Genomic DNA, 15268 nt, shown 5'->3' with positions numbered 1-15268 from the left:
AATTTGATAGACTAAACAGTATTCCCTTTCTCTTATAAACACTGCTTAGACCTGATGTTTGAAGGGTGGAAGAGGTTACAAATGACAGTGTGTATCTCTTCACCACCTAGAAGTTGCAGAGGCAAGACCCACAGAATGTCAGCTTTGTGCCTGTCAGGAAATGCATGTCTGTAGCTAAGGAGTCCTGTGTGAGTCAATACAGGTGTAACACAAGTAGCAGGCTGTGTGGATTGCACAATAACATAGAAAAGCCTCTGAAAGGAGCTGGGACTAACAGAGATGTCTCACTCCATCCCTCCTAGCTCTTTCTGCTAGCACCTGCGTCCTTCCAGGGCTTCTTTGTGCTGGCTCTCATTCTGGCACTGGAAAGCAATTCAGAAACATCTCTTCCACTTGCCTAAAACAGTGCAAAATAAAACATGAGTACATTTTGCTGTTTTAATAGGTTGCTACAGCTCACATAGGGGCCTCATGAATACCATCAGTCAGTGTAGGACTGTACAGCTCGGAGCAATGTGGGAGGGCATTTCCTGCTCTTTGAGTGTTAGCAAGTTCTTAGTTTTGCTGCCCTGTGATGTGTCAGCCTCCTTGACTCCTACTTTTATTGGACTTAGTCCAATAAGGACACTACAGGATCACAAGTCATTTCAGCAGATGTCATAGAACTTAAAGGGACATTTCTCACTGTATTCTCATTATTCTTTGAGAAAAATGCATTGTGTTTTAAATTAAAAATATAGATTCAGTTGCCTTAGTTATCCCACGGCTTTTCAGGCATTTCTGCATGCATTTTTTTAAGTGGTTTCCTTATATTAAATATCTAACTCAAGAACCCCAAAAGCGACCAACTTAATTTATGTTGGAAAAAACACCGACAGTCACTTTTGGAACAAGTTTGACCATGTAGGCTCAGGCATTTCAGAGAAAGCCACTGGGAGTAAACACTATTATATGGGAAGATGGCTTGTCTATAGGAAAAAGTAGCCCAGATTCCTTGACAGTGACGTGGAGTTGAGATAGAATCCCTGAAAACGCTCAGGGGACATGAGTCCAGTGGCATGCAACTGTTTTGCATCCAGCTGTGATATGTGTGTCAATATATCCACGATCTCCTCTCTGATGGAGGGGTATTTGTTTTCTTAATTTAGCTTGAATATATAATATGACATTTGAAATCAATAATAATATACCAAGTGTAAACTGAGTATGTAATACAAATCTGAATTAATAAAAAATTGTTTGGTGCCATGTAGGTGAACACTGTTGGAGAAGGAAGCCAGCATGGTCTAAAGCTGACCTTTGTTCTAGATACAGTCCTGAAAATCACAGAAATAAATGCTATTTATGTATTTCTCTATTTACTGTATTTGAGAGACTTTGCAGAACAAAATACATACTACAAGAAATTATGGTCAAAGGTCAGACCTGGCCCTGACTGAGAGAGCAGTTAAGAATCTTCTCAACTCTGGTTGTATTGACTGATGAAGAAAACTGATGACATGAATGAAAATTCTGTCGTCTGGGGATTTTAGTGGATGAAGAATGAAAGAATTCTAAATTTGGCATGAGCCTATGTCCAGAGCTGAATAACGATGCTGTCAGTGACAATGCAAAAACAAAAAAAATTTCTAATAAATGCTAGTGCTTCATAGCTCAAAAAAAGCTTAATGACATATTCATAATATAGCAAAGATAAATACTTTTATCCACCAGGAAAAAATGACATATGATAAGAGCTGCTTTCAAGTGGATGCAAATGACTAGCTGCTATAAAGACAGGGAAAGATCCATGTGTCTAAAATAAACCTAACATTGGCTAATATTTTGTTAGTGCAAATGGATGATTGTTGTGGACTTCTTATTCTGACCACAGATAAAGGATTGGTGGCTTCAGGAACATCAGCTGAAGGAAAAAGGTGAAAATTGTACATCCAGAGAAGTTAGAAGCTGTATTTTTAGTAATGAGATGAAATGCTGTTATGCTGTACAACAAAGTGCATGTGAGTAGGATAAAAATCAATGTTAGGCTTGTAAAACAGAGTATCTAGAAGAAGACAGTACGCATAATAAACAGGGAGATGATGTCCTTGCATGTGGCAATTGTGAGACCAACATCATTGAAACGTTTGTTCAAGGTCTGGTTTTAATTGTTTGTAAAGGACATTGAAGCACTGCAGCTTTTAAGGAATTAAAAAAAAAAAAAAAAAAAGCCAATTACAGGAAAAGCAGCTGGACTGAGAGATGTGTCTGAAAAGAAAACAAACCCCAAAACAAACCCAAACAAAAACCTAGAAATCCACAACATAAACTTCTGTATTTCTATTGGCTAAGCCAACTAAGTTGGGTAAGGCTGCATTATGACTTATGCAGGTGCAGTGGATCCCAAATATAGGTTATTGGGATGCTCTGTGCAGCAGTCACCATACATACCATCAGCATCATCCGTGGGTACCACACTGTGCCAGACTGAGCTCATTCCCCTTCTTTTCCCTGCTCTGTTCACATCCCTGTCTATTGGAGTCTAAACTACACATGATTTCCTTTCCATCAACTTTTCAAAGGTAACTGCTGGTGCAAAATTTCTTGTCCACAACTCAAGGTTGGGCAGATCAGTTATAGAATTGGTATTTAGCATAACTTTTGCAACTGGTGAAGAAAGGAAAAAAGCCAAACCCGAACCCAAAACCCTGTACATGGTAGATTGTAGAAAATAAAACAGACACTAAGGTACCAGTGTGGTTTCTATTGGTCTCCATTGGGAGGTAATGTGTGTAATGAAGAGGAAAGCTTTGTTGATTTTAATGTATAGTAAATATGTGGTTTGATCAAGTGCAAGTAATTCACTTGTGTAGTTGATATAAATGCTTGTTAAGGACAGAGATTATATTTTACATCTGTTGAAGTAAAATAATTACTTGACTGGGAAATATTGTTTGAGTCTGACATTCAAGTTCTGAAGAAGTTAGTATCTACATTTCTTCTATTATTTTCTTTAAAAACTTACTTATCCATACAATCACTGATCCTTTTGCTAGTAAGTATCTAAATAAGCCTACGCAATGGCACCAAAACATGGTAGAAGGTAAAAGAGGATTTTGTCTGTTATATTCATGTGGATTTCATAAGATCTAGATTTTATGGTGGGTCACACCATAAGCTGCAGCCTGTATCAGTACACGTGCTGGAGTATGAGGTACCTGATGAGGTAAAAATAAAGGACGTAATAGAACTGAGATTGGCTTTTGTAACCTCAGAGCTTAATGTGTGTATTAGTAATATTTACTATTCAAACATCTGCTACTTTAAATAAAGAAAAAAATCAGTAATTTATGAATCTCAAGGCTAGAAGATATCTCTCTAGCTAAATCTTATAGTATATTACTTTGGTGGCAAAGAAATGATTTGGTGTGACCCATAGAACATCATCAGATTATAACTAATTGCTTATGCCATAAATCAGTACATAATTTCTGGAAACAAGTTTCTTGAACACTAGTTGGCTTATTTCTTACTATCATTGCTGTAAGTTTATTTTATTATATATTTAGAACACCTTTTCCTCCAAATGCAATTGTCTTATTTTTCATAAAATAATGGTGAAAGCATAGAACATGAGTGCCTCTCATTAATTTGTTTCCTATTCTTCTATTAAGAAATGCAGGTATCGCTCTTTATGCAGTTTCTCAGTACTCATGAGAGGCTCTCCATTCTGCCATATTGGCAGACCGAAATACTACGGCAGCACCTCTATGTCCATGGCTTCCTAAAGCCCCTGTAAAAATCTAGGAATGTTTCCTCACCCAGCACACAGGAATTTTAGAGTCATGAGAGGTTTAAGGTGCCTGAGATGCTGTACCTACATGTCACATGTTATTATAAAGCAGCATGTTTTAGAAAAGAGCAACGAACCAAATGGCAACTGCTGCTGCAGTTGCATTTTGATGCCTGGCTAATAAATACGTACTGTCGCCATCATGGATTGTATTAGGGATTCCTGCTCTGAGGCTCCTTGCTGACACGTTTTTTGTTCATTTTACCTTTGCAAACCACAAAAAATGTAGTTTTATCCATTGGATAGAACATGAAATAAATAGCCAATTTCAATTTCTCGCAATTGTTATTTTATTTCCTGTTAGTATCTGCATGTGTAACATACAGACTCTGTAGTTTGTGAACAATGCCCAGGACACTGTCAGACCTCATCAAATAGTATTTAGAAATTGTTATGCCTGTAACCCATTTGGCTTTGTAGCATTTTCCGGTAATCTTTAATGAAAGCATAACACTATGATTGAATAATTTGCAGATAACAAGGAAATTTTCATATTAGTTGTTCCATAACTCTTTCATTACCATCATCTCTTCATTTATTTACTGCGTAGATCAGTACAAGCTACAAATCTTAGAGCAAAGGGAAGTTGATAAAAACAAATATTTGTAAATCTAGACTCTTTGTTTATATTTTTTAATTCAAATTTTTACATTTATTTAAAGCATTCAGACCTGATTTATGTTTCCTCTGTAGTTTCAGAACATGTCAATAAGGTTATATGTATTTCTCTCTAGTCAGTGGACTATGCATATGGTATATATCTGTACTACTGAATGATAAAAATGTGAGTGATTTTGCAAGAAGCAATGATAATACTCCAGACCAGTTGCATTTGGATCTAGAAAGTTTTGTGGGCTGGTATGTTATACTACCAGTAACAGGTACCAATTATAGATTACTGTTATCAAATATGATAGCAGTGTTGCTTGCTGTACATTTATCTAAGAATAGCACTCTAGTAGACTACAACTTACAGTCCTATTAAGTTGTAATAAAAAATTAAGATGAGGCAGAACTAAACGAAAAGGCAGTAAATTCAAAATCAAATGAAAATATGATTTTTCCACAAAATGAAAAATTTAGCTACAGAATTCTCCCACACATGTCACAGAACCAAGAATTTAGCAAGGTTGACTGGATTTGCCATAGGCATATATCTGCAATGACACTTGTATAGCATCTTTACTAGTCTTTTCCTTAATATTTTCTACTATTCCATTTTTTATTTAAACCAAATAGCCAAATGCATTAAAATTATGTTGAAAGAAATTAAGGGATATTAAAATACTATTTCTCCAAGCTAAAGGAGATCTGGATGAAGGCTGCTAAGGTGCACACATAAAACTTACTGCTGAGGTTTTACTTTTTCTCCTGGAGCTATGTTATCAGCTACTGAATGGGATTTAGCTCAACTGGATTTCAGTAGAAGCTCCTGTGTCCTTCTGCAGTTATGGCCAGTCTCTCCCACTACCAGTGTTCATTTCTCTTGTTATCTTTTTCTCACAGATTGGAGCTTTTGGCTTTTAAGGCTTAGCACAAGGTTGCTTAAACTTTTTGAAGGGTGTCTTCTATTTATCAGAGGGAAATGGTGTTTTTTGCCTCACAGGAAATGTGGGGTGAGTGTGTTGTACTACACTTATATTGTAGGGTTCCTTCAGAGAGGTGACTTCAGTAATGGTCACCTTCAGTACATCCTCTTAGTGACCAGAAGGGGCTGTCCACAAAGGGGCTGGCTTGCATAGAGAAATGTATTGTAGCATTACATGCTTATTGTTTGTTTTCTCTTACCCCTATGTCTGCTAAAACAAAGATTAATGGAGAGGATAATAATAAAGCAAACTGGGGATGCACTAACACAGCTATCTATATCGACAGCACTCAAGACTCCACTACAGGTTCAAAATATTAAATATCCTTCTTAGCATAAGCAAATAAAAACCTTTTCTTTCATCCTCAATTATGAAATAGCTGAAGTAAGGAAGAAATTTAGCAAGATCTTTTCTTACTTTAAATCAGAAGGAGGGAATGGAAGATGGGAGTAATGTGCTAGGGATATGTGAGGAGGTTTCAGCGCTGCATGACCTTTATTTTGAGGAGTGACAATGTGTAGACAACAAAGGGTAGTTTACATTTAAAAAGTCATTGCATGTAAAGAGAATAGCAGGTCGTGTGTGTTGGTGTAGTACAAAACCGAGCCACTGGTATCTGTAATCAGCGTAAGTATATAAGAAACAATAAAAGTAGGTTATAGGGCCATTTGAAAAAAACATGTGATGAATGAAATGGAGAATGGTTTTCTTGTGTGGTCTTGATAGCTTTTACATATCCTTGATAAAACTAATCACAGAGTAAAAATCAATTGTTTGCATATCTCTCACCATTTTTTGATTCAGTAAGTTTCTGGCTTTATAGTACCTACATTTCCATCCATGAAAAGAGAGTGATAACACTAGTCAGCTTTCTAAAGCCATTTGAAGTCTGTGGAAGAAAGCTTTAAGGATGTATTATTAAGTCTGCTATCTTCAAACTTTAAACCTTGCTTGAAAAATTTTAATAGTGAATGGAAAATAATTGCAGTGTTAATTAAACTATATTATGAGACATTTATAAAACTTTTAAGTTATTTGTTTATTTTATTTAGGGTCAAGTTGTTTTCAGAAATGGAGAGAGGATGGGAACCATCAAATTTACGCAATTCCAAGGTAGGATGCAAACAGTTTATTTTCATTATTATGACATTTTATTTATTATGTGTGCAGTTTCAAACTTGCATGTGAGTTGCATTTGTTTCAAGATGTTTCAAATATGTGCAATTATTTTGAAAAGGAAGTGCTTGGAAGATGCAGCAAGGTACCCAGATATATTTGTTACCTGTTTCAAATACTGTGTTTTGAACCTTGGGTGCTCTGAGGTGTACACAGATACTTCCAAGAATTTTTCTAGAAGAAAATCTATACATTTATAGGAACTACTGATCTATATCAGCCAATAGCTGTTGCAAAAACTCTATTGATCAGCTAAGAACCCACTTCTTAATACAGTTATTTTGGGAAACTGAATCTGAAGAGGAATTTAGAGAGGATTTTTGCTGTTAAGCTCTTTTGAGTTAGTGTTTATGCTCTCTGAAGACTTGTTCTCAACATTCAACAACTGCTTGCTAAAAAATTGCTTCAGGAGTCAGTCCCTCAGTGTGCAGAGGACACAAGCTGCTGACCCCATCTCTTGGAGGCAACACACTCTACAGTGTGAACTGCCAAGCCTGCTGCATCCTCTCAGCCCAAGCTGCCCCTGTGGGAATGGTCTCAGCATCAGAGACCACAAATGCAGCTGTAGGGATTTGTCAAGGGTTGTTTGCAGCTGGGATGAGGTGCTTGCTTGGGAGAGTTTTCTGCAAAAATAGTCATTCAGAGAAAACGTTATAGTTTTGTCTACAGTTCATAGAATGCAGTTCATGTTTTTGTTCCTAAGCTGAAGCTGAGATAAAACTGGAGATGCTTGCATTTGGATGGTCTCATGAGAGTCGTAGTGAGAAAGGTGACAAACCTTTTCAGACAATGCATGAGAAAGAAGCTTGCACTCCCTTTGTCTTCAGATCACTTTAAACATAATCCTGCTGACCAAAGGCTCATCCTTTATGCAGGAATTGTCTACTATATGTGCATTATTATTAATGAACAACAGTGCACTTGAGAGAATCTTTTACCCATTCTAAATTACTGAAGCCATCTTCAGGATTGCTCTTGCCTTCACAACTATAACTGATGCTATTAACTCATATTCCCTGAAGCATTTCTACCCACTAAAACTTTGCAGACATCATCTCATGATAATATAGTTTAGAAATTCTTTCTCAACATTAATGATAAATATCAATTTCTTCCTCTTCTTCCTTGTCCTCTCCCCCTCCCCACTTGTTTTCGTAGTAGCAGTGTTTACAGATACACAAAAGAATAATGAGAAAATATTGTAAGGGGATTTTACAAGAGGCGTTTTTTCCTCAGAAGTCTGAAGGAGCCATTGTGCATTATGCCTAAGGCAGCCGTGTGTACCCCTCTACAGGATCTGAATGAGGAGAAAGTTTGGCACCTTACCTCTGTGCATTAAGGGGGTGATGTGGGGAGGTGCAACCTGTGTCTTCTGAACTAATCTACAGGATAGTTGATTTTGTATAGATTTTTATTTCCAACCATTCAGACTGAGTTTCTTTATATGCTTTCAGTTTCACATCAGTTGTTATTTAACACCAATGTTTTACCATCAGTTGAAGTACTGTTTGGTCAATAAGAACGTAGGAGACAGCTGCCCGTTTTTTAATTCCTTGCAATTACAAAATTTCAGAACTAATTCAGGCACATTCACAAGACTTTGATCATCAACCAAAGGTTTCCAATTAACCTACAGGAAAAAATAACCGAGGCATCCTATGGAGACATGCAGGAGAAGGGCTGGATTACCTCTCATGCAAGCAATAGTCTGTCAACACATCTGAAGCCTGATCTTAAGTTTTGTTTGGTTTCTTACCAATTTTGGAAATGAAAAAAAATGTACAAAAATGTATGAGAACCTGAAATAAGGAGCAGTATAACAACACAGGTGAAAGTGATCACTTTTTTTTTTTACCTTCAAATTCTATTCTAAATATTAACAATTGTTTTCTCTGTTCTTTCATTGATACTTTTTTATACAGGGCTTTTATATTCAATACTTGTGGCATAATTGTAGAAATTATTAATTTGTTCAAAATAGTTTTTTATTGGTTAGGAATCTTTCTAAAACATTCTCATTAACTTTTAATAAATTTCAGACTACTGGGGATGTTCCTTATAATGGAAAGAAGTTAATTAAGTCCATCACTTAAAATGGTAAATGGGCTCTTCTTTTGTAGTTAGAGCTGCTAGGTGCTATCAAGCTTGAGACAGAGATACACATCACTCTTTACACTTATTTTTAGAATACAGTACCAATCATGTTGATTTTGAGGTAAAAAAGACCATACCAAATGGTCTTTTTACATTACAAGATGTCTTGTAAATGCTTTTACAATATTAATTGTAATTGAGTACAGCATATATTCAAAGAAGCTTATTATCCCAACATAATAGTTAGGAATCATCAGTTTTAGTGTGCTATACCTTGAGAGTCATTTCTTCATCTATGGTGCTTTATAGTTTTGTTAACAATTTGGATGAAAATGCACAGTTTCCACAAATAACTAATTGCAGAAAAATAAATCAGGTAAATATATCTGAAGTAGGATTTCTTGGCTAAAACCACCCTTCCTCATTTGTCCGGGTAGAAAATCATCAGAGTAGACTCAGGAGCTTCATTTTCCATTCTTTGCTGGAAACTTTTGTGTTAACGAGACTATCTGCAAACATTTTAGCTATGGAAAAAGCATCCAGCCATGTCTGCCAGCAGCAAGGGAAGACCAGCCTGTGAGGGTTCAGAGGGTAACCGCAGTATGCCTGACACACTGTGATGAAATTTTGAATAGCTGGTTAGTTTTGAATCTAGATGTCATTTTCCTCAGACTCATGCCGGTCATGTCTCTTTTCCAGCTTCTATGCAGCTTGTTAGTTTTGCAAGTGGTCAAACAGATGGTGCCAGAGATAGCTGTGGCCGAAGTACTTACTGCTTTATGGTTCATGAATACCACCCAGGAATGATTTAGTATGCAGAAGAGGATACAAAATACATGTAATAGCATTTTCTTCACCTACCTTACTGGCAAATAAAAAGCAGTCTGTCCGTCTAGCTCAAACATCCAAGTGCTGTTTGAAGCTGGCATCCTTCCAAATGAATAGCAATTTTTCCATGGGTGCAATTAAAGGGCTATTGTCACTGTCAAACATGTAGTTGGAGTAGATGGCCAAAATCTTTTGGCTCGTGAGAGCTGAAAGAGGGTCCTGGCAACTGTTGTGTGTATATCATGGAGCAGGAAGGGCAGGAATAAAACTGAGATTATATTGCTGTAGTACAGGAGGATGCAAGAACAGATACATACCTGTCCTTCAGAGTGTTTCTCTTTGGTAGACCTTTTCTGATGAATCTGACAGGAGCTTTAAAGACACCTTGCTTTCAGTCATATTCTTATTTCTGTCAGGCATTAGAGAAAACCTGAGACTTCTGTGGCAGAACAAGTTAAAAAGGGAAAAATAAAGCTGAATTGTAAACAAACACCTTTGAAATGTGCATGAATCGTGCTTCTTGTAGACAAGAACAAATGTCTGTAGTACTGCATACTGAGAAAAACTGAAGAAAGTGGGTAGTCATCTGCTGTGTCTTTCTGGGAATAATTTAATAGTTTCAACTCATTTAGAGGTAACATGATACAACTTTTGTTAGTGTTGAAAGTGTATCTGGGTGCCAAGCGAGACTGAGAGCATGGCTTGTCAAGTGTAACACCATAGATCTTCTTAGAAAAGGCATTACTGAATTTCTGCAGTAAACCCAGTGATAATTCTTCTCTGAATTTAATCTGCAGAAATAGATAACTAAGTACTGTACAGTCAAGAGCAATGTACATAAGAATCCAGAATTACTTTCCTGGAGCCTCAGTTCATCTATCTAGTTCTGACTTGTCTGCTGTCCACAACCGCTTCAGTGAAGGAGACATTAGCAATTGCAGAATCACCTATATATACAGTAGCTTGTTCTGCAGGGACATCAGTCCAACTTTGGAAAAGCATCATTTTACTATTCTAAACACAATCCAGCAGACTCTTAACTACTGAAGGTTCTTGCTTCCATAAGCATTCATATAAATAATGAGACTAATTGCCTTTCAGTTTTGTTTTGTTTCGTGTTTTTCTAATTTTAGTGTTTGTCTAGTATATACCAAACAAAATCAGTTTATGGATATTTAGTCTCTGATAAGGTTGAAGGAATATAATCCAATAAAGAAAAAATATTTAGTGACAACTCTGAAAACTCAAATTTGAAATATTTCATGTTAGATACCTGGAATTGGTGGTGTCAAATATTCAGAATCAGTGGATTCAGATTTCTCCGCTTCTGCAGCATACTTACAAAATCAGAATCAAATCTCCTTGTAAATATTATTTTTTTTTTCAGAGATTAAGAAGTACCTTTGAATAGCCACAGATGAATTTAAGGGGAAAGTATATAAAGTAGTACAGAATTCTTTTGGGTGAGCAGAATTTGAATAGTGAATAGTAAATGATCTTAGTGTTATGTGATAAACAATAAAGATGTAAAACAAACTGCATGCTGTTTATCCTGAGCAGCTGGATTCTTCTGGATAGGATCACTCTGTCACTAAGGACTACCATTTTGCACACAAAAAAGGGAATTAATTAAGGAGTCAGGAAGCTTACTTCTGGTACATGCTAACTGGAGTGCTTGGCTGCAATCACAAAAATGTGTGTTGGGTAGACCTCTTGGTGTACCATATCCATTCAATTTTATCTGCATGAGTCATGTACTTAGATTGTTGCCCTTCATATCTTAATGACCTTTTTTTTCAACTTTGTGATCAATTCGTTGTTGAATTAAGTCTGTTAAACAGTACCCACAGTGTTTTTTAGCACACCACACATGTGAACACACCTGCCTACACCTCCCCAAAACTGCTTTTTCTGTTCCAGGGAGGTTAGTGGTGACTATGCGGGAACTCCAATAAGTCCCTCCAAATTGAAGTTCCTCTAAATTATAGTTTTCTGCATGCTACCAGATGTTTCAATACAGTTCATCCTGATAGTTGGAATTGTGGTATGCAAAAACCCACTGGTGTTATCTTGTTTTATAACTTGTCATGCAGACCAAGCTGATTCAACAAGTATTTTGGGCATTGCATTTCAGTAACTTTACCTCTGTAGATTACCACTTCGCTTTTTAGTTGGCAATGAGAATTTCTTGGGCAATTTGCGATAGCGTAGTCTATATGAAACTATAAGGTGTCCATAAAACTGATTAAAAAAAAAAAAAAAAAGGGAAAAAAAATAGTATAGCTTCCTAATATAGAGAGTTATACCAAGTAGCGTCCTGAAAGGGTATGCCTTAAATCTGGAGTCACTGAATATTGTCATTTCTGATTAAGGAGCTGAACTAGAATGTGTGATTATCAAATGTACAATGATCTCTGAGGGAGCCAGCAAACATAAGGGAAACTAGACAAGGATGACAGGGGTTCAAAAAGATATTAACAAGCTGAAGAAGTAATCAGGGAAAAAAAAAGGAATGCTGTTTATTTAGGTGAAATGTCTGGTGCTACGCTGGGAGTAAACTGCTGTACAAAGAGAGGAGCAATTCACCAGGTCACATTTATGCATAAAAGGAAGTGGAGGTTACAGTGGGTCATAGGCTGAACATGAATAAGCATAAAAAAGAACAGGAGAAAAAAGAAAAAATCTGTACTGGGATGTATAAATAATAGTATCATTTTGAACTACCCGGTGCCAAAATGCCATAGCTAACTACTGTGTCCAAAGCTGACATAAGGAAAATGTATAAAGATAAAAAACATTCCTCATTATGAAAAGCAGATGATCTAGGCTGCTTTGAAAACAGATGGTTGAAATACATGAGAATTGCAGCTAAAGCATTTGCGTGATATTAAGAAATCTATCAAAAGACACTATTTACCTCCTGAGAACCCCAAATAGACAAGTGAAACCTATCTCTTGCCTGTACCAAGCTGTGGTATTTGGAGTGCAGAGATTTTGGTGCTTCATTGCCTAATGATGTAACACCTGATAACCTGTTTGAATCTGACCATAATTATTTGTACGTCTAGCGTATAAAGAATTGCAGTATTGGGTCAGCTAACAAGCTCTGTCCAGCTCAATATCTGCTAGATAGTGGATACTGAGGGAAGTAGTGGGTATCTGTATCAAAACAGGCAAGTATATAATTGCTTTTTCTCTATTTTACGTTCTGAGTTCCCAAAGCGAGTGTTTTCAGGACTTTCTGAGCTGGAGGGTGTCTTTGGACCATCAGATCTAACAGTTACATGTGTATTTATCCTCTATCAATTTGACATATCTTTTATGAATTAATTTATACTTTTGGCCTTCAACACTTCCAGTGACAATGAGTTTCACAAAATAATTATGCGTGTAATGATTAAAACCCTCCCATCTGTTTCTTTTAAACTAGCTGTCTCACAATTTCATTGGGCATAAACTACCCTTGTAATGTGAGAAGCAATGAATAATTGTGTCTTACTCACTTTCTTCATATCATTCACAATTTACAGATCTCTCTTTCAATGGCTTTCTTTTACAAATATGAGTCCTTGTCATCCTTTTAGTTTCTTTATCATGTACAAGCTGCTTTGTAATTCTAACAATCCCCTACCTCTCCTGATACTCATATTCCCTTTTTGCAAGAACTTAATGAGAGCCACACAAAGCTTTGAAATATCCACTTCTATACCTCACACTGCTGAGTGACCTTTCTGTGTTATTTTAACTGCTTTCTGAATATTCTCTTCTACCTCATTCATGCTCTCTTCACTTCTTTGGCTACCAGTGAGCACAGTACTGATATTTTTAAAGAAAAAGCCATGATAAGTCCATGGTCTCATCCTGGATGCTACTAATTAATTAGAACCATCCACTATATATGTATACTTGATATTCTTTTTCTCTTATATGTTACTCTGTACCTTACTAGCACTAAAGTCACCCGACATTTTATTATCAGTATCTCAGGTACCTTTATACCAGTTCTCTATTAGATGTAAACATAAAGAAGATTGTATTTTTATGAACTTTTATAGCTGTTTTCCCCTTTTATTGTCAGATTATTTTAGACACATTTTCTGTTCAAATTCTCTTTTTTTGTTCCATACGTACCAGCAGCAGTGTTTTCCCCTGAGCCATTTATTACTTTTGTAATCTGTTCTACTAGCATTGTTTACTAGTAGCTGGGGTTTGTTTGCTTATTTTGTCTTATAAATAAGCACAGAATAATGTATTGAGATTCAGGTACCCAAGTTGTTCACGTGTACTGTCAACTGGAAAATGGAGAGAAACTGTGGTCTTAGGATATTGCTTATAAAGGAAGATTAACGGGATTGTGTGTGGAGTTGATAGAGTTGTCTCATTTGGAGCAAGCCATATTGTGTGGATATAAACTGCAAGGCCAGGCAGGACATACTAAAGGGTACGCTGATACTGCAGCTGCTGGTTCTCACAGCAGCTTATTTTGTTTTACCTGAGCTGTCTTTAAACAGGCTAACTGGGGTGCTGCTAGCAACTACAAAAACCTTTACATGCTGGCACGCTGTACTACTAAATAATATTCAGTTTTTGCAATTGCTGTAATGTCAAGTAATAAATCAATGTCTTTGTAGTGACCTAGATAAACTTAATTTTCTTTTTTTTCAATTCATTAGGAATTACAGTTGTTCTATTTCATGGGTTTGTATCTCTTGCAGCAATATTTGAGCTACGGGTTAGGGACAATGTCATTGCAATAGACTACCTTCTCTATCAGCAGTCTATCTGTCTGTTGTCTCTAATAGCAGTATGGCAACAATAACATGGAGCACACTGTAAGCTGGAAATCTGCCTGGGACCAAAATAAGCATTTTGGTAGGTAGCTTTTCCCTTGGGAGCACAAGTGTGGGAGACCACAACTTTGCAAATGTTGGCATTCAAGCCAGCTATATAAGGTTATCTGGGTACTTCTGCACCACCCAAAATTGCAGTAAGTGTGACAGAGTCGTTGGGAAGTATTGGATTCATTATTTCCCCCCAGGCATGAGAGGAAGGCACATGTGAGGAACAGGGGAGACCTATTTATTGCTGTGTGTCTATGCTTGTGTTTTATAGAGCAGCTCATCCACTGAGAAGTGGTTTGGACTGTGCAAACAATTATTACTGGGACAAGAGCACACATTATAGAAATAGCTGTAGTTTTCATAGGATTACACTTCAGTTTATCTGGCATGCTCTGAGGCACAGTGTTTCATAGGAACTGATAAAGGTCTCTCTATTTTGTGCAAAGATGTCCTACGAGTTGCCTTAAATACCAAGAAAAAGGCCTGTTTCAAAAGTAGTATCAAAGAAAAAAGGCTGAAATGCAACAGAAAATAAATTTGCAATAATTAGCCTATACAAAGTTTGAAGTATCCAGCTCCAGAAAGTTAACAGAAATCACTAAAGAAATGGTGTCAGAAAAGGGCCTGAAAGAACTGACAGCTATCTCCTTCAGAGCTCTTCTACTTTTACTGCAATTTAAAAAACACCAAACTTTTTGCAATCAGTATTCAGAATCCTACTTTTACTAGAGTTAACTTGTTCAGGTGCCTTTTCAGCACCCAGTCCTCCTCACCTTTTGAAGAGAGGCAGAGTATCTCTTGAGGGCTGTGGAGCTGCCCCAACCTTCTGCTCTGTACAGAGCTGTGTTCTGGTGAGTCTCTCCTCTCAGCATCTCAGAGAGATGTACTTTTTTGTGGAAGGAGTTGTA

The 15268-nt window shown here is 36.8% G+C and overlaps 1 protein-coding gene across 3 annotated transcripts in view; it reads left to right on the top strand.

Annotated features, from left to right (window-relative positions):
• Nucleotides 1-15268, top strand: part of GABBR2 (gamma-aminobutyric acid type B receptor subunit 2) — a 445208-nt gene that overhangs the window by 250117 nt on the left and 179823 nt on the right. For all 3 annotated transcript variants that reach the window (XM_061449004.1, XM_061449005.1, XM_061449006.1), the window contains one exon: nt 6474-6534. In XM_061449004.1, coding sequence (XP_061304988.1) covers nt 6474-6534 — 61 coding nt within the window. The remainder of the gene's footprint in view (nt 1-6473; nt 6535-15268) is intronic.

Source organism: Pezoporus flaviventris, unplaced genomic scaffold (genome assembly GCF_033815535.1).
Source record: "Pezoporus flaviventris isolate CSIRO_AGI_PZ_B2104156 unplaced genomic scaffold, CSIRO_AGI_Pfla_v1 ptg000007l, whole genome shotgun sequence".
In the NCBI taxonomy this organism is placed as follows: Eukaryota; Metazoa; Chordata; class Aves; order Psittaciformes; family Psittacidae; genus Pezoporus; species Pezoporus flaviventris.
This window is presented reverse-complemented; position numbering and strand designations above follow the sequence as displayed.